This window comes from Lytechinus variegatus, chromosome 12 (genome assembly GCF_018143015.1).
Source record: "Lytechinus variegatus isolate NC3 chromosome 12, Lvar_3.0, whole genome shotgun sequence".
Lineage (NCBI taxonomy): Eukaryota > Metazoa > Echinodermata > Echinoidea > Temnopleuroida > Toxopneustidae > Lytechinus > Lytechinus variegatus.
In genome coordinates this window covers 10,764,594-10,792,420 of record NC_054751.1, presented here as the reverse complement: position 1 = coordinate 10,792,420, position 27,827 = coordinate 10,764,594, and the positions used below count along the sequence as shown (strand labels likewise).

General features: G+C 34.4%; 1 protein-coding gene across 1 annotated transcript in view; it reads right to left on the bottom strand.

The window, feature by feature from the left end:
• LOC121424683 (phosphatidylinositide phosphatase SAC2-like) overlaps nt 1-27,827 on the bottom strand; it is a 60,008-nt gene that overhangs the window by 25,840 nt on the left and 6,341 nt on the right. Inside the window, exons 2-4 of the mRNA XM_041620427.1 lie at nt 24,179-24,259; nt 13,255-13,391; nt 1,549-1,674 (exon numbers count right to left, since the gene is read on the bottom strand). Of these exons, the coding sequence (XP_041476361.1) occupies nt 1,549-1,674; nt 13,255-13,391; nt 24,179-24,259 (344 nt within the window). The remainder of the gene's footprint in view (nt 1-1,548; nt 1,675-13,254; nt 13,392-24,178; nt 24,260-27,827) is intronic.

Below are 27,827 nucleotides of genomic sequence, written 5' to 3'. Positions count from 1 at the left end.
TATACATTGTGCGTCCTCTTTATAGCATGATCTGACCAATGCGGTAATGCCTTTTATACAGCATCCAACTGGGCATTTAAGTGTGACTCTAAGGGGGTTTTGCATGAAAATATTTGCAATTTAGGTTCAAATTTACAAGTGATAGATCAATCTTAACTAACAGCTAGTCAAATTTATTTTCACAAGACGCAGACCATCAATCAATTGCAAATTTCCAATGAAATATATGACTTTCAATTGACTTGGGAACCTGAAATTGACTTGTGATCAATTGAAAATTTCTTGCAACATGCTATAAGTCACACTTAACATTTTGTGAAACAATCCCTGGGGGGATTTTCACAAAGATCAAAGTATGATTTAGAGTCACACTTAAATGCCTAGTTGCATGTGGTATAAATGGCATGACGAATTGGTCAGATCATGCAAAGAGAATGCACACTACTGCGTATTGATCAATTAGATTGCGCATTACATTTCAGATACACGTCGGCATTTAAGTGCGATATAAGTCATACTTAAATCTTTGTGAAACACCCCCAGGTATACTGCTGATATGCCTTAAAGCGCCAATATACATGTATGTCATATCTTTAACAATACATGTACAAATTATTTTTTACTTACGATAACTCTTAAAGAGTTTTAGTAATACAAGGAAATGTCTTACTACAGTACATGTACATACCATACAAATGTAAAATAATCAAATTAGAATGAAACATGAGTACATCTCACACAATACCTGTAAGAATTATTATCATTGAGAACTAAACACTGAATTTTAAAGACTTGTTCATCAATATCCTCTCTTCTTATTATTACTTGTGTTTACTTACAAGGAATGACCTAAAATACACTGCCACAAATTTATTTCCAGCTCGCACCGAGTTGCATGGCAAATCGACTAAATGAACAGAGGAGGTGGGAGTTCGGTGCAGCAATTGGCAATGTAATCACACAGGATTGAAAAACAGCATAGGAGTAATCTGCATGAATATTGCATTCTTGCATATGATAGGGGTTGATGGAAATTACATTTGCGTCAATAATGCAAAAGCCACAGGGTATAATTGAATTGGTGTATACGTACGATTTGTTCCAGTCTTAGGCACATTGCGTTCATGTATGCTTGCCTTAAATAAGTTAATTAACAAGGATGGAATACAGCTTTTCTGCATTTTATGATATTCACAATAAATTGTAAAATGAACCAAATTTCAATTACATTTTCAATATTATCTTAATTTATTGAAATATTACATTGTGCCCGAATTCTATCAAGATCTCGGTCCAATGAATGATATAATTCACATGGTTGCAAGCATTTTCGAGAGCCTTTTCCTTTTTCTGCATCTATCTTTCATTTTTTTGTGTATTTAAATTAAAACAAAAGTCCAAATTTGCTCCAATAATTGAAATTAACAAATTCTTATTTGATTTGTTGAAAACAGTTTGGCATTCAAGTAGGTAAGCTTCTACTTTATCACTTAAAATTAAATAAAAAGCAAACTTAACGAAAACAGTGAAACAATACAAAAATATTACCTTCTTGACTTGTGCTACTGACTTGATGCTATTCCATGTCTTAGCCAACGCTTTTTGTTGGCCCTCGGCCGGACCTAGTATCAAGTTAGCCTTCTGACGGATACCAAAGTGGTGCTTGTCGCATCTCTGAAATAAGAAATTTTAAGAGAAATCACTAATTAGAGAAGTTATCCATTTCTGAGAAAAAATGATTTCTGGACCTTCTGTCAAGTTCGCTATCTTTGGCAGAGGTCACAGGGATGATACATTTCTGGAACAAAATAAAGATGCCTGCAAAATAGAAACTCTATATATATATCAAAATGATAACAATATCATGGAATTTATTAAGTGCATAATAATCAATTCTTAATTCTGAAGAGCTGTCTAATCATTTCAGTAAAATCTATCAAAACTTAACTTATTCAAACCTAGCCTATCAAAAACAGAACAAAGTATTACTTCTACGAACCTTGCATCTAAATAACACAAAATGTTAAAGATTCATACATGTATATATGTAAGTCTTTTGTCATGTCTTTATCATACAGTATATTTGTCGGTATATGAGGTACTTTAATTCACTTGGTTCAGACCAATTTCAAAATTCTGCCATACTCTCTACAACCCAACTGCCTTGAAAACCTTAATGCCCAGTTATTGCACACCCAAAGTCAATTTGGAATCAATATCTAATTATGTTGTCATAAAAAGTGATGAATCACATCAATCATCACACATAAAATGTATCTTTTATAAGAAGCATCAACATAGCTTCTTCCTTTTTGGGAGCCCAAATGATGCAATTATATCTGATGATATTAATCTGGAAAGGCATTATGAAGATGTATGGTAAGTGGCTCTTGCAGAAAGAGTTGTGATCAAACATAAATCCAAAATCAAACTCAACTTAGTCTTCAGCCAATATAAAGCGCTTGATGTTTGGGGCTGCATTGAAATTCAAATCTTTCTGTATACACTGGATGTATATTTTCTGGGAAATATTTAAAAGGATAGAGAAGGTATATTGTGTGTTTGTTTGTTTTTTAACAAAAAAATACAACTATTCATACTTGGGACCAACTTTTAATATCACCATCCCTAAGACCTGACAGAGCAATGATCGTAGATAAAAAGGAGTGGGCCAGATATTCATGTACTATGGCTGGGTTTCAAACCATAGATTTCATGAGTTTGAATTCAGGTACTTAATATGTACTTGGCCATGGCACCTACACCACGAGGTGAAGTTGGTTAAAATGAAAATATTGAAATTTCAAAATGAGTAAAACAGAGAATATTGAATCAAAAATGGAAGAAAAATAACAAGTTAAGGATATAACACCTCGAAAGCAGACTTGCAATTTGCAACAACAAGAAAATGACAAATTCAGATCAATCTGTCACCTCCCCCCCCAAAAAAAATGGATTCTGGGAATGAAATTTCATTTAAAAATTGCAGATGTCATTCATAAATATCTTATCAACTCCTTCATAACATTTGGTCGTCTTAAGCCCCCAAAATCGGGAACTGCACATTGAAAGGAAATTTGAGTAACTTGAATGCTCATTGCTGTCAGAATACTCCCCATAAGGAGCAGAGATTGTACATACACCTCAGATAAGCAGGGGTGTGATGATGATATCTGTTATTAGGGACATTGCTTCAATGTGATAGTGCTATACATAAGCATAAGGAATCATTTAAACTTGCCTTCCATTTATACCATATATACATTCAAAACATTCATTGCGCCAATGAAAAATTGACTATCTACAGACACATGATGAAGGCAATGATGATGACTAAGTTGTACGACATGGCTTGATGAATGCACACATCCATCATTATTTGAAATACAATATTCACAGTATGTTGAAGAGGACCATTTATCAAAAGTCATATATAGAACCTGGGGAGAAAACGCAGTAGTCGAGAGGACTAAGGCGGAATATACATTTTGCATTTTACAACGACTGTTTAATATGCGAATGAATATTCTGTCACCGCTGGCTCTTAATGTCTGCACATGAATGTTCTATGGCAATTCAGTGACTCAGACCTGCTCAAAGTCAAACATGCAATCCAGGGTCCTATTTTTGTTTCTAGATGGTACATGTATACACCAAGTAGATTTAAACGTGTCATACTTCAAGGAATTTGCAATGATGATTTTATTAAATTTTGATGTCTGTGGTATTATGATAATGTTCAGTTGGTCATTTTTACTGGTCTGATCATTTTTTTTTCTGCACAATTGCTTATCAATAATATTATCTATGCTATTATTAATAGTATTATTATCATTACCATCATCATCATCATCATCATCGTCATCATCATCATCATCACCATCACCATCATCATAGTAATAATAATCATCATCATTATTGTCAGTACAATTTAGAGTTAGCAGTTTTAGCAGCATTGTTATCAATATTAGATGTAGATGTAGGCCTACAGATAGAGGACCATTTTTATGGAGATTTTCCAAGAAAAATAATCAAGGTATCTATCAACTGAATATTGTCATTCATGTAACTGCAAAGCAGTACACTTTCATAGGCTTACAATCTTTTTTAAATTAACAATGACGTAGATGGAAAGTTTTAATGAAGAGAGAAAAAAATATAGAGGTTGCTCCACCCTTATCCATTCTACATTTTTGTGAGCGTTGTGTTCTTGTAAATATTCACAAAATGACACCTGTTTGATGATATCCAACTCTGCTGGTGAGATATAAAAGCTTCATCTATTCACAAGACACATGAAAGTATGAGAAAAAAATATATCACTATCAGATTAAAAAGTTCTATGACTTCAATATGAGGCAGGCATTGATCCAAAGAGGATGGGGGGGGGCACAAGAGGCATGTCTTTGGCATTGCTACTTTCCAGTTAATATGAGAACTCTCCCATCTTTACCTGAGGAAAAAAAATCAAGTCAAATTTGGAGATTGATACCCTTTTTTTCCCTAGTCAAAAAAATCTACCAAAAGCTGTATCTTTTCACAAGACAAATAAAAGTGTGGGGAAAAATATATCACTCTCAGATTAAAAAGTTCTATGACTTCATACAATGATGCAATCTCATTTCTCGATCTTGAGTACTGATCAGACAATCAAAGAAAGCTCTGACTTAAATTGTTCAAATAATGCAAAATCCCAGTCACACACTTAAATACCTGCAAAATGAGAAATTAGATATAAGCACTTAGAAAAAACAATGATTATGACTTGCCCAAGTGTCGAACAAACAGGTATAAAATTAGTTTCACATCCTGGTGCTTATGTAATTTGCAATGTTATTTCATGTTTTATTTTCAATTCTCGACTGTGTCTTGATTGAGTTAATGGCATTATGATGGCTGTGCATTATAAGATAGAATCTCTTGATTTTGTGTAGGTTTACATGTAGTTATTTATATCAATTAAAATTTTTGATTTAATGTATGATAATATCTTTCCTTTATTTCCTATGTTTTTCAAGAGTGTACACATTTCATATCAGGTTTCATCATTTTAAATAATTATCAATCTTTGAATTATGAAATTGTATAATTGTCAGCCATTAAATAGAAATTTGTAAATAATCCAACTTTTTAAAATATACAATGTGGTTGCAATAAAGATTAAATATTGAATACCAATAGAAATGGATCAAGTTTCTATGTGCCTCATTTGTGAAATCATAGACAAAGAAATCATAGAGCTCCACATATAAATCTTCAAATCTCATCAGTCTGCTAACCCTTGCCACACCCCCCCCCCAAAAAAAGGAAGATAAAATACTCTCTGGAGAAAACTTCAGCATTTTACAATCCTAATTTCATCTTCTTTCAAATGTAAGGGAGTGTAATATCAAATACAAATGTGCTATGAACCCTATTAGACTGCAAATCAATATCATCTCCCTTGGGAGAGCACGAGAGAGAGAGAGACATATTAAACACTTGTTATTTAAAATCTAAATCAAATCATGAACTGAGAACTTTAAGAGCGAAGTACATTTCATTGGGTAAAATCAGGGAGTTGGGAGTACCTGGTAAAATATTCATACAGGATTCTATTGTCTTCAAGAACATCATGGAAATGTCGAGCATTTGGAATACACGCCAGACTGACTGATATCACCACTTCTTCAGGTGACAGAAATATATGATTTCACGCATAGGGACTGACACAAAATAATACAAATCTTTTGGGGAGATGTACAGGTAATCTACATGAATATCATTATTGATTATTCATGGTAGCCCCTAAAGGTTAGCCTTAGCTCAAGCTGGCATGTGAACCCATCTTCAACGACGATGAGGTGGACTTTTCAGGGGTTCGTTTTACGTCACAATGCAATTTGAGATATTCTACAAAGCATGATCAAAATAGAAAGTGCACTTGACGGCCGACAGGCTGCAACAGGCAGCGATGTGCTTGTTTACTTGCGCTTCATGAACCTCTATATTGGAGCAGCTTTTCAATAAAAATACAATGTTTGGTTCGTTTTATTAGCTTTGTGGGAATGCCTTTGTTTCAAGCATGAGTAAATATTGGCTTTCCAACTAAACGAGACGATGTATAGTACATGTATATGTACTTTCAAATAACAACTTCTTGGAAAGAGAAAGAAAGAGGAGGTCTACATGATCTTGTACATACTGCAGGCAATGTCAATAAATCCTCGCTTTGATCAATAAAGCTTCATGTACACTGTACATTTGTACGTATTCTATTTGTATCACCTGTGACTATTGGTACTATCAATTCCAAGTTAAGATCAATCTTTGGTTTAAGCATTAATCTATCTTCATACAAGTATGACATGGCCATGCAGTTATTCAAAAATGCTTCATGACAGATGCATACTCATACAAATATCCTTGATAATCCTTAAACATGTAACACAAATATTAAAACATACCTGTACTTTCGTAATCATGAAAACTCATATAGAGTTCTATGCAGTATAGCAAATTCATTTTTTGATCTCATGGAAGTTTTCATGGACATTGCATGATATACATGTACAATGGATGCGAATCCAAGCAACAACTGAGTTATGTCGTCTAATCCAAAATCCAAACTTCAAATGAGATTACCTCAGGAGTATTTGATTGTTGATATTTTAGTACATGAAACAAGGGTCATTTGATCAAAGACCAATGTGTGTATTGTTATCCAGATCTTCAAGGTCCAGTATTTGTGTGCAATAAATTAGAAATACACTGAACTATACAACTGTACACATGCATAAAAGGAGAATCTGATGACTGGAAGTCAAGTACATGTATATGGCTTGATTTGAATTCAATTCATTATCCAATGATTTCATTTCAATGCAAAATGTATCAAATTCATTTCAATTTCATATATTCTGAATTTTCAATTCAATGAAATTCATTTTAATTTAATGTTCAATTCATTTTATTATCACATCATTAAAAGGATTTTAATTAATTCATCTGATTTTTTACTCCCTTTATTCTTCAAAAATATGTATTGAAAGCTTTAACTATTAAGATAAGTGCCCCAGTATTAACTGCAAATTTATTTTGTACAGCCACAGTCCAGGGAGGCTATAATGCTATAAAGAGATTACAAATATTGACTGACACTGCTTTATAAAGCCAAGTTCAAGGCCCTATAAAATGTACAACCCTTCCTACCCCCCCCCCCCTCTCTCTCTTTCATTATATTAACAAGTTCATTTCAGTATACCAAGGCTATTTCTAGCTAAACCCAAATCCTGATGATAATATTAGATTTGATTCCATTTACCTCATTGGTAATCCTATTTGGGTTTTAGGAAAGAGTTCATGACAAGTTCAAATACATGTTAGAACAGCTGACTGCCAGTGTCAGGTAGCTCTGGTAAACAATGCTTTGTGAATTCAGCTTCACAACTTGGGACTTTGTACTTGCAATTACTGAAGAGAGTATGAAACTCACTGTTTTTCGCTGGGGGACAAAAATTTGAATCTTGATTATTTTTATTTTTTGGAGGGGGGGGGGGAGAATACATATTACATTAATTACATACATGTAGGCTTCATCAACATTAATGCATCAAGTCGGTATACTAGTATACAAAATTCTTATTCTCTCACATAAAAGACACTGCAATGTCAAAAGGGACACTCTTTCAATGAATACAGCTACAAAGAACAGGATTACAGGAAGGTTCAGATGCATACATGGTTTTGTTCCTTGGTGGACATAATGTGGTATGAATGCATAGAGCAAAAAAGTATAGTGCAGGGGCCACGAAACGGTTTTCAAAGTGGGGGGGGGGCTGACCATGCTAAAAATCACAATCATATGGTAATTTTTTACATTTTTGTACACGGTTTTGGAAAAAAGTGGGGGGGGGGGCTGAAGCCCCCCCTCTGGTTCCATGGCCCCTGTAGTGAACAACTGGATGTACATGTAGATGTGTGATATACACATGATGTAAGACTATTCAGGTTTGTAGAAGGCCAAGGTGGGGGGGGGGGTGTTTCACTAAGATTTAAGTGTGACCTTCGAGTCACATTTAAATCTCCAGTTGCGTACAGTATAAAAGGCATCAACTCATTGGTCAAATCATGCATATAATTTACATATCATGTATGAGTTGGCATTCAAGCATGACAAAACACCCCCAAGTCTTTAGACTTTCATGAAACAACATCTACAGGGTGAACATAAGGATGTTTACATGTACAATGTATAAGTCAGGCATGGCTTTAAGCAAGGTAGACTTTAATACCAGAATAAACACAAACTATTCAAAATTACCCACCATGATTTGGAAGAAAAGTTTTTGGACAGAGATCAGTTTCATGGGTGATTATAATGGACTCTCAATTACGATAATTCCCATCAGAAGCTATAAAGTTGAAATCCAATGTTTGTAGATAAAAATTCTTGCATCTGAATGAATGGAAAGTGCATCAAAATTGATTAGGGTTATACTAAGATTCAATCCCTAGTCTTTGTTAAAACACAAGGTTAATTTTAATATGTTACCATAAATTTATGCATGAAGCCATGCATTACATGTTTACTGAGCATGTTTTATTCAACACCCTTCAACAAAGGAGGCAAGCCATTCAGTACCTACATATAGGCGCTTTGCCTTTTACCTCACTCTTGAAAATGTCATACTCAATCATACCTACCATTTTTTTATTACTGTGAAATATCACATTGTAGTAAGAATATGTACGCAGAGCTAGCAGAGGTAGATATGAAATCATTGAAATTCAAACAAGGAGAATAATAATGCACATACTGTACTGCATACATAAACAAGACCCTGCATATAATTCATCAATGCAAAGATGTTTGATTCAAAAGCTTTGATTAATTAGAATCACATGAAAATACAGTACCAAGTAGATGCCATCCGAGAAGGGAGATTGTTTTTGAGAGTGTGCAGTGATTAATTAAACAGGCTTGATTGAGAGTGTACAACAGTGTAAGACAGCAAATAAGGTTCTAAAATCTGAAGGTTAACCTGTAGACTTCTGAATTCTATTTTTAAGTTACATAAGCTTTGCAAAAAGGACCATCCGATTACAGTATAGGAGGGTATACTGATTCTTCTTCTTCAAAGTTAAAATTACCTTTTATAAAACAAAACAAAGTTTGTCCTCTATTTTGTGTGTGTGTGTAATGAGGTTTTCAACGGAAGAGTAACAAATACATAAATGAAATTGTTATCATCACTGGCAGTGATCATCATAGCTTTGCAATTTGCTCTTGTTTGATAAGCCCCTTCATCTATCTCTTCCTATATATCTCTTCACCGAGCCTTTCCCAATGCTTGATATGACAACAATACCAAGACCCCCGGGAGAGATGGAGTCCTTCACTTGAAACATGAGATGGTTAGATGAAGACGAATAGTCTCATCAATCATGTCAAGTAGGAGCCAAAGTCGAGCAAAGGCTCGATGATTATTAAGAAAGCTTTTAGAGATTTTACATGGAGACAACATATCATTTTCTAAATGAAATGTATAAATGTTGCCTACATTACATGTAGATCTATGCACGTGGAAGGGATAGAGAATCACAGACATGGACAATGCAGGAAAAACATAAACAGAGCAAAGTGTTCCCAGGCATTTCTAAATCAACGCTCATTAGCTGCAAAAGGAGCCCCTATAATGTGCTTCTGGATCCAATACATACATGTAGGTGCAATTCTGCATGAACAGAAATTCTGTATTTCTCTCTCTCCCCCCCCTCCCTCCAAAAAAATAGTTACAGGGTATGGTATGCCACTTGTACATATTCAGAATTGATTTCTGCCACTTGGTTGATTATTAAAGTACACATTTAAAGACTGTAATCATGTGTTAAAGTAAGGAAGCCATAGCATAATTCTTCCAACCAAAGCAAACTACATACATCCTACCATATCCCTTCAAGGTTTTAAAAGTATAATCATTACATTCAAAGAAATACAAACACACTTCAGATTTCAAGGTATTATGCCTTTATACTTCACAATTAGCCCGGAAAAAACAATGCTCTCAGAACATACTTTCTATTAATACACAAAGTATACAAAGGAATTGTACAGTACCTACATTATGTTATTACAAGCCAAGATGGAAACTAAAGTGGAAATTGAGTACATTGTATATCCTTAAGGGCTCTCAAACAACTATTAAAGAAACATGCAACTATTGTAAAAGAAATGAAAGTACTTGACATGTTATTTAAATCTTATATTTTCTCCCACAGATATGGGAGGGAGTTATTTTCAACATCAGATGCTATATTACATTATCTTTCTTTTTCTATGACAATGAAATAAAATTTATGAAAATTAGCATTTTTAACATTGAAAAAAAAATAATGTGAAGATAAATTTTACTCAAAGTAAATTCACATGTAAATCAGGCCTGTGTAAATGTACTAAAATTTTACATGTAAATGGGTTCTTGTTCTAGAGCAGTTGCTTCAGTCTAGATTATATGCTGACATTTATAGTAGTATTGCCAATTTGAAGCTTAGCTTGCGGGCAGGACAGATCTTCTTAATCTGGATGAATGAAAGCACTTTGCCAGTTCTTTTTCTTCTAGCAAAGACATAAATTGCCAAAAAGAAAATTTCGGTTTAATAGAGAGAAAATGGGCGGATGAAATGCTATGTCAATGCCAAATATGGCAAACTGCCGGCCATGTTATACAGTTTAAATCTACAAGGTTTCAGAGACCCCTTTAACAAAGTTTTAACCTTCACTACCATCCCCCATCATCGAACTGATATAAAAATCAAGCCGTTTTTACAAGTACATGTAATAATATACACATTATATCAGGGGCGGATCCAAGATTTTCCCAATTGTGGCTCTCAAAGGGGGGGGGGGGCACAGCCCGGTTTTGCCCCCTCCCTGGATCCGCCAGTGCATTATATAAAGACAAAGAATATTTTCAGTACGAAGCCTTTTCTTCCCCTTCATTCTCTCCATAAACTATTACCCTTTGCATAAAACAGGCAATAATGCTGGGCTTTTTTTTACACCTTAAGACTGTTCTTTCATATATATATTTTGTGAACAAATTGCATTTTGCCCTCACATAATTTTTCAGTGTTATAAGTTATTGCTAGATGTACTTGTTGATCTTTTAGACTGCAAAATACAACATGATTTCTTTTCGACCTGTATTAAGCAATATATGCTTTTCTAAGCAAGAGCAGTCATACTACATGTAATTTCTGCAATCTGCATTATGAAATCTTCTGCAAATATCAATGTGTACTGTACTAATATAACTCTGAATGCAAGCAATATCGCTGTCCAGCAAATTACAAGTAAAATCTTTTATACAGCCAAGAAAGTATTACAGGGTAGAAAATCAGCATTTCAAAAGAAGTAGTGCATATGATATGACTATCAATGTCAGAATTTACCGTATTTCGCTTCTCTATCTAATATTAAAGTGGAAAGGTCAACATACAGAGCAGTTTGTAGGATCATGGTAGCTCCATGGTAGGATATTGGATATTTTTCTGTGCAATGTTCTAGAGCGGAATTATTGTGTCATCTGGGCCCTGTCTCACAAAGACTTGTAATTGATTGAATCAAACTCAAATTGCGATTTATCTCAAATTCTCTTAACTACATAAATTAAGATCAATCACAAATTGAGATGGATTTGGATCCATTGAACTCTTTTGAAGATGGGACCCGGATGAGTCCATGAGTGTACCTCATGGGCTCATGGTATTGATGAAAGCATCATCATTCCTTAAAAAGGGTTTTTATTGACGATAAGAAAAACATTGAGGCATAAACACTCTTATTAAATAGACAGTTTTGTGTGAGCACATCTCCATGTCTGTTGGTCCTCGTCTTACAAGAGAGTGTGAGTAAGACATCGCTCTCATTACGCTTTCTAACATGAGTTTACTGAAACCTATTCAGGAAACCAGTTTGGAAGATCGTTTTGCTTGTGTTCCCACTCGATCACACGAAAGTGGTTTTCAAAATCACTTCACATAAAGCGATCTTGTTGCTATGAAAACGCTCTGAGTGTGGTGACACGTTTCGTGCAAAATTCGAAACCATAGTGTAGGCATTCTACACCTGTCATGTGGAGTAGCGCGTTCAAAATGTGCCAAGATCGCTTCACGAAGAACGGTTGTGTCCTCACTTGCGCTAAAACCAGTTTACCAAAGCAAAGCGATCTTGAAAACTACAACGCGAGATGGTTTTCCGAACTGGTTTGGAAGAATGCTTCCAAGACCATTCTCACTATGCATTAAACTAGTTTCCACTAAACTAGTTTTAGGAACGTAGTGAGAACGGTGTCTAATTCAATTCCAATCAATCTTGTGAGAGCCAGTAACACCATCACCTATTATATTAATAAACTGTACTTTAAAGTTTATCCTCAACATACCGGGATTTTGTCATTGTGTGGTCCATCAGCATTATGATCCACAAATGGAGAAGGGCATACATGCCAGACAATAAATAATGGTGCTGATGGCTTTTTAGAAATGGTTTTATGAACCACACCCCTTCAAGAAGATGTGGCCCTGGGGGGCGTTTCATGAAAGGACTTGTCGGACGTTTTATTCGACAAGTCCCATTTTATATGACAGTTACCATAGGAACAGTGCCTCTCAGTCAATCAAAATCATGGAAAGATGTCAGATCTGACAACTTGTCGGATGAAAACATTGATGAAACGCTCCCCTGGTGTCAAGTTTTCAAGCATTAAATCTCTAGCTGGTCTAGCAAGTGAACTATAATCAGCTATTAATAGTGCAGGGATGTCTGACTTGTGGCCAGATTTCCTGATTTGCTCCAGAAAATGATAATTTTACGTGAAATACTTAAGGACTATTCGCTCAAAAGAAGGTCACTTTAAAAACAATTTGAATGATATTGGATTCTGCTATGACTGTGCCATCCAGAGTCTATAGTGTGTATCTTGCAGTAGGTAAAGTGGAAGAATTATTCACAATAATTTTACTGGAAATGCTCAATATGGATTATGGTTCTGCATGATAATAGATGTTGGACATGCATGATATCGTATGTTTTCCGGGGTCATGTGCATCTTGTAGTTCATACATGTATCTATACAAGGAAACTTGAATGGACGGTGAGACACATCATTGCCCTATAAGAGCGATACAAAATTACTGCAGAATTTAAAATAATTCATCAAAACATGAACCAGATTACCCCCTTCCCCCCCAAAAAAGGGGCAATCAAAGTACCTCAATGTCAATATCCGGGTGTCCATTTTGAGAGAGCGGTAAGACTGCTATGCGGGTAATGCAGTAGACATCATGCCCCTTAGGGAGCTGGCCAACTAGACGATGGCTACGGATGAGAAGTAGTCTCCATTCCGACTCTGAAATGAGATCACAAGAAACATTAGTATGATTAGGCCTGCTTTTATCAAACCGAAGTAAACTTGTAGATGAAGACTGCATAAGGGATGTACATTAAAGTGGTCTTTACGGCTCCATCATAAAACAAAATCATCACAATATACATGTACTACTCAAGCAAGATATTTAGAGAATGTGGTCTTTATACACAGGTATTCTTCATGAACAGGTTCTCTTCAATACATGCCAAAAGGAGGAAGCCCATTCAATAGCGAAAAAAAGAACAGGATTTATGTGGTATTTGCTTTCCTTATCAGATCGTTATGTACATGTATTATTTAATTCACACAAGAGAGTTAAAAACTCATGAAGATATGAATGCATTGCTGAATAAGACCATGACCTTCACATGGTCTTTTCATGGCCCTGTATGGTGCTGTACAATCTTTATCATGAAGGTACAGTATTCTGTGATGTTTTCGAGTGGTGCTATCAACTTATTTCAAGTACCCATTATTGATGTTGCTCCCATTAGTCTCGGATGTGAATGCTCCACTTACTATTAAACACAACCAAGCTGTTTTTACATGCATTATCGGTGTAAAGCGATCTTTTTCTTAATGTATTTATGCAGTATAATTATATTGCATACTGTATAAATACTCAATAATATAATTATTAAACCTCTGAGTGGTGCTATCCATAACATGTATACAGTGTAGTGATATACACTGTAATCTAATGAAGATATGAATGTTCTTCTAATTACCCTATAAATTGGTATTATCAATCACATTTATTGGCAATATGGATCTAAATCAAATGATTGGCTGAATTAAATCATGTGACCAGTAACTTATTGCAGTTAACAGTGAAATTTGCTGCTGGCTGGTACTACATGTAATGACTTGTTATAATGACAGGACATGGGTATGAGAGAAGGATGGTTTATCAAATAACAAGGATCCACACACTTTGTTTGGCCATTAGAATATATTACCATTGAAACAGTCCAAAATAATTGTTACAACTGTTCTAAACATACCTACATGTAGTAAATGTAATTCTTACTGATGCATTGATGATGTGCATTTAATACTCGTATAATGTGTATAAGTGCTGATGAATGTTATAATCTTATGAAGATATGAATGTTCTACTCCATAAAACCATTCTCCAGTGCTTTCACTTGTGTATGGCGTTGATGAGAGTTGTACTCTTATGAAGGTACAAATGTTCTGTTAGCTTAAATTGTTGATAACACATACATGTATGAATGTGTGATGCTAATGAGTGTTACAATCTTATGAAGATATGAATGTTCTACATGTACTTCATAATACCATTACCCTAATACATTGGTGCTACAATATACTTGGAGTTGTGCTGATGATTCTTTCTTGATATGAATGTTCTATCAATATAAAACCTTTTGCCCTTTGCTTTTAGTGCTCACAATTGCCACTGAGTGGTGCTAACGACACAATTTTTTATGTATCGGGTGGTGTATGGGAAGATGTGGTGATCAGGGAAAGACATAACAAGTATGTACAGTACAATGTAGAAACTCCTACACTCTTTCAAACACTTACATGTAACACTGCATACATGTATGTGTGCTATACACGTACTACCGGTAGGTTCTAGCACTTTAAATGAGCATTTCTAAAGATAAATAATAATCAATCAACAAGGACATTCATGTACTAGGGAATAATTTTCATGGTATCGCATGGCAATATGCTCCACATTTTTGAAAGACTGCTATGCATAAAAGTCTTTTGTATAGCATATCTTTACATACCGGTAGAACTGCACATTACTTTAGTTGAGAGCTTTTCTCTTATGTCCAAAAATGCTATTCAAATTTGTTAAGCCAAATTATTCCCTGTATACAGTACAGAATAACATGAATAATTATATTTATAGGTAATGCAATCATAATAATACCCTGCAGAAACATGTACTTTTCTCTTCTGTAGTCAAGAAAATATATGAACATACAAATGTACATGTACTTGAAAGTCTATGTGCTGGCAATTTCCCCGCTGCACTTGTAGCACTTCAAAGTCATCTAAAAAACTGATCTGTCAGGGCAGACGTCATGCAAAAAGGCTTGTTTCCATGACAACTGACAGAGGGCTTCAAAACAGACTCTCTTTATTTGTACTCTTGCCTAAGGGCAGACAGATCATAAATGTGAATACACATATACAGATCTACTGCACTACACAATAAAAGTATGAATATTTCATAAATTTTTTTATTCTCTGCCTGAAATACCTCTTCTATGTTTTATACAGTACTATTAAATTTACTATGAAGAGCACTGTAAGTTTCTTTTTTAATCCACCTTTACACCAAATTGGTTAGAATAAAACCAGAGAAATCATACCAAAAATTACATTTCAGTGAAGATTTGACAACAGCTCACATTTGATTTGGTATGTAACAACAGTACTAGCAAGTACTGTACAGCCCCTCAATATACTGTGTATCAAAAATTCCAATTATGACAAATTTTGATGCCTTTATACAGAATTATGAATCAACATTTCCCCCATTTCAGCATATACAATATAGATACATGTTACTGTACAATATTCTGATTTCATATAAATGCACAAGTTAACATGTAGCAACTTTGGGAAAAAAGGAAATTTATTGAATTTTAATTCATTACACATGTACATAATATATGGGGAAGAAGTCCACAAAAAGTGGTATTTATCTCATATTTCTGCTTTCATTCAAGAACCAACTTGAGCAGTTGAGTCAGGGCCGCTACCTCAATATACATGTACCATCTAAAAATAATTCCATTCTAATTTTGAAGGTTACTGAAACACAAACACCAGAGCAGAATAGGCTTCAATATTAATCTCATGATAGCAAATTCTGGTCTACACGACAGTCGCTAAATTTGGGCTGCAAAATCAATTTACTTTTGCCAATGACGTACAATATTCATGCGAGGAAAGAGTGCAGTTAAGCTACTAAAATTGGGATGATTCTAAATCAATAAATTTATCACTGACAGTTCTAATGGATTATGCATACAGTTCTTTGTATCTGTACTTCAGTATTAAAGGTACTGTTCAATGCAAGGGTTTTTTAATGATGATACGGTGTATACTAGTACATGGGGCATTTTAAAAAGGCAACGAGGCAAAATAATGAGCATGTCCATGGAGATGTAGATAATCTCATTTTCCTCAATCTCTCTCCCCTCTCCACACAGATTGGAAAGATCTTCTTTTTTTTTAAGAATATGTTTCTAGCATTTTTTTTCTTCATAAGGTGCATGTAAAGTAGCACGGTTCGGTCAAAATTTAGCTGTGATTATGGCAGGGTCTGTGTGGTATATCTTTTTCTGGTAGCAGTTGTCTAGTCACCAAGGAAAATCATACTAGGTTGTATTCAAGTAGCCATTTCTTACCCCAGAACACAGGTTTTCAAAGACACTTCTTTTATAAGAACATGGTTGTTTTCAAGTGAGTAATTTATCGATCTATCATCTCAACAAAATACTAAATATGAAAAAATATCTTTCTGATATGGAATAAAATCATGCAACGATGAGAGGGTCCATTTTGATTCAGCATGATTTTTCAAAATTATGGTGGTTACCATAATAAACCTTTGACAATTTTTTTACACTCAATAATAATAAAGACACTTATTAGTTAATATTGATTCTACAAGTGATCTGCTTAGCACTTAAAATTGGTAAGATACAATATACGCTGAGACCAATCTTTAGATGAAGTGAGACCTGGGTCACGCAACACAAAAGTAAGTGATTAATCATACCCTCGATTTTCATGATTAATTGTACATAGTAGTCGATGCAATCAATCATAAAAAAAACTTTATAATATGATGATTGTGAAGCTTTGTGTTGTAGGCCCCTGATCAACAGTCAACACTGATAAAAATTCACTTGAATGCAATTCTGCATTAACCAAGTTTTGTGATACCATTTTAAGATATTCATCTTTCTATTAACTGTCTACAGATGTAGCTTTCAGAAAATTGCATGAACGCAACCCAAGTGTCGCTTACAGAGGATCATGCTGTGTGCTAATTGATGACGGTGCCTGCAGGGATGCTAGAGGTACGGCCGGCCGTAAGCTGGTCATGAATGTGATAATGCCAGGCTCTCCTGATTTATCATTTTAATAAATTCAGGAAGCAACCTGCTTCCACAGCGAACTGAGAAGTGGAAACCTGTCCTAATTTGCATCATGTATTACTGTAGGACGTGTACAGTAGCTGGGGCTTTAATATCAAGGGGTAGCCTGTAGGGGTGCTCAAATATTAAGAGCAAAGGCTGGATGAACAAGGCTTTCCAAATTTCGATACTCAAAGAGCTGCAAGCATTTCCAGGAAAATGCCCATGGGATGTCCAGGTGTTGCGGACAGTTCCGTAGCATACTTTTTCCTTGATTCTTACCACTCTCCTCCACTTAATTTTTACTGTATTTCTTTTTTACAGGTAATATTTTTTCAGTATTTCAGAGTACATGTAGTTAATCATCTTGAGCCATATTTGACCATATTCTACATGTACTTTCAAAATTAGCATCAGAGGTTTTTGTTCTAATGTTTTCAGAAATGTGCAAAAGTGCATCAAGTGACAATGTCCAAGTAAATGTAGATGTAGACATTAATTTTTCATAACAATTCATGGATTTTATAGTAAATATCTTCCTTCTGAATATTTTGCTAACATTGATTCTGACACTAGGAATATTGTTATTCCTTGTTGTCACGTACAGTGTACATGTATTTTGTAAAGTGGTTAATCTTCAACTTTAAATACATATACATGTATGTAATTTCCCTATCTTCCTTTTTATTATTACCTAAAGTAATACATGTATGTACAGGTATGTTCTTTTGGTTATTTCTGTTAAATTAATAATACAGATGAAGTCATGAACCTAACACAAGCTTTTCTCCTGGTATTTTAATTCATTTCTGTATCACGCAGTAATCGATAAAGTAGATATGCTTTTATTGTTTGATACACTGTATATATTGTTTAAATTTTCACCTTAATGTTAATTTCACCTGCTCTAATATATGATCGAAGATGCAGGGAGATTGTTGTGCTTGTTTTTGTTTTTGATTCTTGTTGAAACTTGTAGCCATCGTCTATCTTCTATTTTTTTCCTGTCTATTTCACTCTCATTCTCACTCCTCTCATTTAAAAAAATATATTCTCAGGCAATATATTACATTAGTAATATATTACATTAGTATAATACATTAGTATATATACTCACCTCTCCACTGTTCTCCCTCATACATGTACAGTATCTCTCTCCTGCCCTCCCTTGATTGTTTTTCCACATTCCTTCTTTCACTCTTTATATGGCCCTTCATCTTGCTCTGTCATTTTCCTCCTCCTCCTCCTCCCTCATTCCCTATCCTTCTTCCCCTGCATGTATCCCCTCCCTCTCCCTTGAATAAGCTCATTGTTTTTCTACACAACATACATGTACTTTACAGGTAATATGACCTTTTGATGAACAAAAAATGCTAATTACACATCCCGTTTTACCATACCATAGTGATAACAAAGAGATTGGGAATATTTCGCTGAGAATGTTCACTACAGAATACATCTCTCTCTCTCTCTCTCTTAAAACAAAATGGTATGATAGGGAATCTAGTCTTACTAGTATGAATGAGGAAGATATTTCTTAAAGTAAGAGTCCCTATTGATAAGAATCCTTCTCTGTTGGAAGGGTTCCAAAGCACAGACTTTAATTGCACACTCTATTAATTTCAGAGTGAATTGATTAGCGCACGTTTGACTGAACAGCTTTATGTAAAGCAGACCTGGGAAGAATGTCATGAAATAAATAGTCAGTGATTTTCACTGAAAACTGAATTTGTAATCCTTGGATCTGACTGGCTCAGAAATTCAGAGAAAATCCCTTTTCACTTCATGAAACAGAAGTTTAGAGGGCCATGGGTAAACTCAAATTTTAAATGAATTCTATCAAAAAAGTATACAAATGTCATTATGTCACATAAAGTATGCAAAATACTGGGGGGGGGCTTTGTTATTCAGTGTAAATCAACAAATGATTCAATTCACCTTTGACATATTCCTTCATATTGATAATCTTGTGCTAAAGCCAAGGCAATAACAACATTATCATTTAAAGTAGGGCCCCCTTAGAGAACGGTTTTCAGAACTGAAATGGCTACCCTGGGTAAAATATTATTTTTTTTTTCGAGAAATAGTCAAAATTGAACTGCAGAGCACTTCAGACAAGATGTATTACATCAAAACATGATGTCACAATACCTGAAGATGTACATGTACGGTACATGTACTGTACACAATACACATACATGTACATGTTTTTTTTTTTTTTTTATTCTTGTGTAATAATGTACAGTTAATCTTCCCACATCAGTAATAAAGGAGAGTGAATGTAATGAGAAATCATTTCTGTGCTTCAGTTTTAAGTCAGAGACTAACAACTGACTTAGAAATTTCCACTTCAAAACATGAAAGCATGTGATGTGATATATTACAGTGTTTTGCCATTAAAACCTGCAAGGAAGCAGTTTATTTGTTCATCTGTGTGTCAGAATTTGTTCTTTATTATGATATTTGAAGATATATACAAAATGAAGGTGATACATGTACATTGTACAATTGCAATATTTTATACAAGTGAAATGCCTCTGGCCATCTCACCTGCATCATGCGATAGCAGCAGTGCTGACTTTGACAACTACTATAACTCGCACAAGATGTTCAATGATACTTGGTTACTCTTCTGTCCACGTTTTATGAACTAGACCTATACACTTACAGAGATACAAGTACGATGGTAATTCAACAAATACCCCCAACATGGCCAAAGTTCATTGACCGTACATGACCTTGATCATGTGACCTGAAACTCGCACAGGATGTTCAGTGATACCTGATTACTCTTATGTCCAAGTTTCATGAGTCAGATCCATAAACTTTCAAAGTTATGATGGTTATTCAACAGATACCCCCATTATGGCCAAAGTTCATTGACCTCTGACCTTGGTCATGTGACCTGAAATGCCCACAGGAAGTTCAGTGATTACTCTTATGTCCAAGTTTTAACTAGACCAATATCCTTTCAAAGTTATGATGGTAATTCAACAAATACCCCCAATTTGGCCAAAGTTCATTGACCCTAAATGACCTTTGACCTTAATCATGTGACCTGAAACTCATACAGGATATTTCGTGATACTTGACTTGATTAACCCCATGTCCAAGTTTCATGAACTAGGTCCATATATTTTCTAAGTTATGATGACATTTCAAAAACTTAACCTAAAGGCCTGGTCACACCGCCCGAGCATTGTTGGAGCGGTCGTGGAGAGGTAGGGAGGGTCAAATTTCACTCACAAAATTGGGGAAAAAATTGAAAACAAAATAAAAACAATCGAAATCGAAAATGGTGAACGGAAGTGAGCGGTGATGATTTTTTCTCTCCACTCCACGACCGCTCCAACAACGCTCGGGCAGTGTGACCAGGCCTTTAGGTTAAGATTTTGATGTTGATTCCCCCAACATGGTCTAAGTTCATTGACCCTAAATGACCTTTGACCTTGGTCATGTGACATGAAACTCAGGCAGGATGTTCAGTAATACTTGATTAATCTTATGGCCAAGTTTCATAAACTAGGTCTATATAATTTTTAAGTTATGCTGTCATTTCAAAAACTTAACCTTCGGTTAAGATTTGGTGTTGACACCGTCGACGTCGGAAAAGCGGCGCCTATAATGAGGCAAGACAAAAATTGATCAAAAGCAATTACATGTAGATTAGACAATTACATGATATTACAAATCACAATGAAAAAAGTGCTATTTAATGGGGAATCCAGCCTTGGCCATAAAATGTTATGTCGTGAAGGAAAAAAATAAATTAAACAGAATGGTGAAAGTTTGAAAGAAATTGGACAAGAAATAAGAAAGTTATAGCTGGTTTAAAATTGAGATCACTAATACTATGTAGATTTCAAATTGGCAACTCAGTAAGTAAATTATGACAAGGGGCAAGGACAACTTTCTCATAGGCCATGTACTTTATTATCAGGGATTTGTGGTTTTCTCCAAAGTACCCATTCCCCTGGGGCAGTAATCTAAATATAACCTAGGAAGTATATTGTTTTATGTCCTCATGAAAGAAAAATATAATTTGAAATAAAACTTTTGGGAAAAATGACATTTTAGCCAAAATATGTATTGGAGTACATGGAGGAATAGTCCTTGCCTTACATCACTATGACATCCCATATGCGGCCAATTTGAAGTCTCCATGGGTATAGTGATTACCAATATTTACAACTTTTAAAAATTCATAACTTTCTTGTTGTTTGTCCAATATTGTTCAAACTTTCACCTATCAACTTGTCTGATTTTTCTTTTCCTTATAAAAACTATTTTTTATTTGGGTTGGATTCCCCTTTAATGCATGAAGTTTGAGAAAATCTAGAGCAAAAGATGATATAATGCCCCCCCCATTCTACATGTATGTCATACCAATACTTCTTTTGCGTTTATCAATTCAATGTTAAAAACACCGTAAACTCTTTGTACAGTATGTAAAAGAGGAGTACAATAACTGCTTTAACGTTAATACACTCTCATCTGTTAAACCACTTGGCATAATACTACAAACAGCTGAATAAACATACATTGTAATCCAATTCCAATGGCCCAACTGAACTCCATTATTACCGTGTTTACACATTGACTCGGCTCAGGTGTTGAATCCGCGAGCCGGGTTGAACACTGCGAAGAAGGGATCAGAGATCGCGTTTATACGTACATATAAACAGGCGAGTTCAACAGGGCTCGCGAATCTCGAACGGAAGAATTATGACGTCGCAAATTAAACGCGGGAAATTCACCGCCGGAATCGAATCTTGTCCGTGCGAACAACAACAATGCCAAAAGTGAAAGCACGCGCAGTGACCTGGTCAAGAGAGTTCGACACGGCTTTCTGTTTACACACGAAAAAATTGCCGAGTCTGACTCGGCTCGCGGGTTGAAACCTACGATTTTGGCGCACGGCTCGCGGATCACACTGATCGCGTTTACACAGCATAAAATTGCCGTGTTGAGCACGGCTCGCGTGCCGAACCCCCGAGCCGTGTCACTGTGTAAACACGGTATTTGTTTACTGTGACATGAACATTTAATTCCACCACTTTGTCTCCTTATCATTTCTGATTGTCATTACTAGTTTATCCAATTTTCAGCTGACACAAAATGGTTATCAGACCAATTTCATGTAATAATTAGACAATGAAAATTAGCCACAGGTCATTAAAGGACAAATCCACCCCAACAAAATTTGATTGACATAAAAAGAGAAAAATCCAACAAGTATAACACTGAAAATTTCATCAAAATCGGATGTAAAATAAGAAAGTTATTATATTTTTAAGTTTCGCTTGATTTCATAAAATAGTTATACAGGTATGCAGATCCCGGTCGGTATGCAAATGAGGGAGCTGATGACATCACTTTAGATACTCACTATTTCTTTTGTATTTATAAAATATGAAATAATCTCATTTTCTCATTGTTCAGTATTCAAAAAAAAAGTTTTATTTCTCCTTCAACAGGTGGAATTACCATTGTTTAACATTTTATGGTTCAGTCAAGTTGGTCCTTATTGTCAAATCAGCAAACATTGTATATTGTATAATTCAAACAATAAAAACAAAAACAATAGTGAGTGAGGGACATGATAGGACATCATCTATTCTTTCATTTGCATGTGACTAAATTGTGCATATAACTATTTTGTGAAAAATAAGCGAAACTTTATTAAATGTCATAACTTTCTTATCTTACATCCAATTTTGATAAAATTTTCAGCATTATGCTTGTCTGATTTTTCTATGGAAAATACTATTAGACCAATTACTCATATTCTCTCCCATCACAAGGAAATTTGATAAAAATCCCCAAATCCAAGAGTGAATGCCAACGAAGAACGGATCGCGAGAACACAATGACCTTCCTCCTTTTTACAAAACTCTAAACCAGAAAACTCAATCTTGCCCTGATCTGTAACAGATGTAGTGTGGCAAGGTGGGGGGGGGGGGGGTGGGAGGTGGTGCACAGATTTGTGGAGAACAGGTTTCAGGGGGCAGATATGGTTGGCTTATGCAGTATTCTTTTCCATTGTTGCTGTTTTTCATTACAATGTCAAGAATCTTACTTGGATATGTAATTTTATTTTTTGTCACGTACAATAACTTTTAGGTCTATATGTTCTGGCCCAATGAAAGAACAGCTTTGATATGAACAAAGCTGAGTGGGTTTATCTTACTTTATCAAGCCATTTCACTACACAATTTTAAGGAGTATTGTTTTTGACATTATGATATGGAAAATAAATATCAATAATTGTGTAATGTAGACCAAACATGCACACTGCTTTTTACAAAACTCGTAGGTCTACAAGAAATTATGCCTCAGTTGAATCCTTCGGGATTACAGAAATCTGTTTCACTTTATAGGTGAGGCACATATATTTTCTATAATCTGTCTATAAAATTTAATTGGGTGAATATTTTAATGGAAGGTTGACTTAAATCCAAGTTTACCTGTATTCTTATACATGGAGATGGCATAGGTTAATATTGTACATGTACATTACACATGTTTTTTGGTTAGTCAATATACCTAGTAAAAATAAGATGCAAAAGACTTGAAAAAAAGTTGATGAACAATAAAAGAAGAAAATCTAAGAGATTTGTTTATTCTACAAACCTGGATGTATGCGAAGTTTTCCAATCACTCCAAACACTTTACCCAGACAGACAGGGTTCCATGCATTACCAAGAGCTGACCCTGTAAATATGATGGAGAGAACAAGAAGAGATTCTATGATCCATAAAAAGCTCAAGAAAAGAAAAATAAAATACACACTAACACATACATCTATCAAAGATAAAACTCCTATGAACAGTATCAAAATAAAAAAAACCTGTAAAATAAAAAACACTGTACAGTGTACACTACACACACATTTACATATCAGTGTTCAAAGTATAATTTCTATTCATGCTACTTTCAAAACCATGTCAAAAGTTCTAGTTTCTCAGTTTTGATGTGCAAGATCTACATTGTAAACTATATTTTCTAATTCATGAACTAAGCAACTTTAGCAACATGCTGAATACATTTTATGCTGCAAATATGATGTTGTAAATGTGTAATTTTAGATCATAATTATGGTGGGTAACAATGTTTGAAAATCTCACTCCTAATGAGTCATGGTTGATCAACATGTGACATATAAATTATTTTCAATATGATATCACACTATAAACTTCCTTGAAACAGTCTGAGTATTCTCTTTTATTGTTGGTTATCACTGTTTTCACATACATGTATTTATTTTGATGTAAGTTAAACACAATCCAGGATTTATTGTATATGTGCTGGCCAGCCTTTTTGAAGTAATATTCAAAATAAACATCAGTGCAGCATTAGTCTTTTTGTCTGGAAGACCTGTTTTGGTGTATCTCTTACTAACTCGTGGCAGCAGTGGGATAACTGTACTGAAATTTTGAAGAAAAAAAAATTAAGGTTGAATTTTATTATTCTTGTGTTAAGCTGGGCTGAATTTCGATACAGTGCAAGTCTTTTCTGGGTTATGGTCTTATGGAGGATCTGTCTGTTTTGTCTCTTACAAATTGTAAGATGTGACATCCACTGATTTCATGTACATCACTGCATTCTTTAATTATGAGTATAACATGGTGCATCTCTATACTTATATGATCAAAACTATAATTCATTTCGATAAAATCAGCATAGCATACATATTGTATGATTCCTGACAAAGTTGTCCAGTGGTTGGACATGTGAAAAGCAGGTGTCCAAGAACATACCCTTGAGGTACACCACATTCTAACAGGTACCTATTAGACTTTTCATTCCCAAAACAAACACTGAAATGTTGGCCATTTAGGGAGACTAAAACATATTTACTAAAAATTGCTTTTATTTAGTTGGAAGCTATCAAGAAAATGAAGAACAATCACTACCGTACATGTACTTTCTTGACTCTGAAAGATTGTTTTAAGATATTACACTTGGTCAACACTGTCAAAGTCTTCATGTGGGACTACAATATGGCACTATCATGGTCCCACATGTAGACTTATCATCTTGCAGCATCAAGAAAAAAGTGAATATTCTTTATTGATTTGATAGTTCCAAACTTAATCAAAACAATTTAAAGGAATATAGAAAACCAGATGGTCGTTTCAGCAATGTAAAAAATGTAAAATGTGAAATTTTAGCAAATTTTGGGGAAGGGTTTGGGTTTTTTCTCCCTTACAGTCAAAAGGTTGTCAAAATGGGTAAACAGTTGCTTTTAATGGTCATTTGAACAGCGTTTAAACATTTTGACTCAGCCCTATTAAACCACTGCAGTGCCATACCAGAGGCAGAGAAATCTTGAGCACAAAGTCACTAACTTTCCAACAGTAGAAGTATTTTAAGATCAGCTGTACATATCAAAAGCTGACTTTGGATTCATATGGCCATGCGTCTTGAACTCGCCCCATTTTAGTTACCGTACGTCACTGAAATCCAATGAATAGGCACCGACACTGTATTAATATACATGTTAAAATGATCATAAATTTATATTCTATCCATACAAAAATATATTTTTCTACATGTAAATGGAACTTTCATGATTCCAAAAATGGCTTTAAAAAGTAGGTACATGTAGGGTGAAAGACTCACATCTTATGAGTGAAAGTGTTTTACTTTTTAGGACCCCAGGCCCAAATATACTTCATTTCAAACATTCAGGACTATTTTTTCTCTTTGCCCATGTACCAATAATTAATTAACATATTTGGATTGCTTAGGAAATGTCCTTTCAGATAACAAAAAAGAATTAATTAATTTAATAACAGTCATTTTGATATGTAAATGAATTATGAAAATCCAAAATTTTTATTATTTATAAGTTTGTTTTTTTTTATTTCAAAGAAATCAAAATATGCATAGAGATATATTGTTATACCTGTAGTGGTCTATAAAATGCGACAAAAATCAAAGGACTAGCCCCTTGAAAAATAAAGTTAGCATCTTTAATTATCTAAGTAACAACACAACAAACCAATAGTCACAGGTAATATTTGTTCATCCTCCACCATCCCTCAACTACCATTGTTTTATTAATTTTTTGTAGCAGTGTAACAAATTGATATTTATAAGCTTTTAAACTTAAATATCAACCCTTAACACAGCTTATACTAAGTGTTCAGATGATACCAATATCATGACACTCTGTCTCCAATTTGCCAATATTACATGTACATGTACATCATAACATGTTCTGGCCTGTGCAAGAAGTTTTGGTGTTTTTATATACAAAGATTCTTCGATTTTTTAAAATCATAATTACAATGAATTAATTCAAATGAAATGTGAAGAGTATTGTTTCTCACATTGTATTCACAGCAAGCTTTAAATTGTAGCCAAAATTATATCTCTTGCCCCTTTTATACCATTATTGCACAACTTAAGTTTTGTCTGGAGGTCCTGTTTTGTGACCTCTTACAAGCTAGAGAAAGTGGTGGGATTGTTAAATATTGAAATGAATCTATGTTTTATTCTCACTCTGAAAGCGTATTGATTTCAGACATACTATTCATAAAAACTTTGTGAGTTGAAAATCTGTTAAACCGGGGACACTGAATGAAGAATCTAGCACATCAATGATGTGGAGCTCATCCAGCATCTCGCAATGAAATTTAACATACATGTAATTTTGATTTCAGCACAGTTGACACTGTAGTGAATTATATTGGTGACATAAATTGAGGATATAGAATTAATTTTTACAGAAATTTTTTGTGATCTATGAATAAATTTCCTATAAATTAAGCATTTAATTTTCTAGTCAAAATTTCGAAACTCTGTGTAGAACCTTGGTGAACCTCATGTATTGTAGCTCTCAGATGGAACAAAAATAATCAAAATCAATCAACAAATGAATAAGAATTTTTTGTGAGTTTTGAAATATATGAATAAATTAGCATATTTAATGAGTTTCAAAATTCTGTGTTGAAATTTTGTATCACCACCTAGAGCTATCAAATAAAGCAAACAAAATTCAAATTGATCAACAAATAGAGAAGAAGAGACATTTTCTGTGATTTCTGAATAAATTTTGCATTAATTAGCATAAATAATTCTTTACTGAAAATTTCAAATTTCTATGTAAAAGTTTGGTGAACCTCATGAAGTTCTACCAGATGGAAGAAAAAAATCAAAATTGGTCAACAATTAAAGAAGAAGCATTTTAAGTGAATTTTTAAAAATATGCATAAAATTTCATGAGTTTCTAAATTCTGTGTAGAAGTTTTGAATCCCCTACCTAATGCTATCA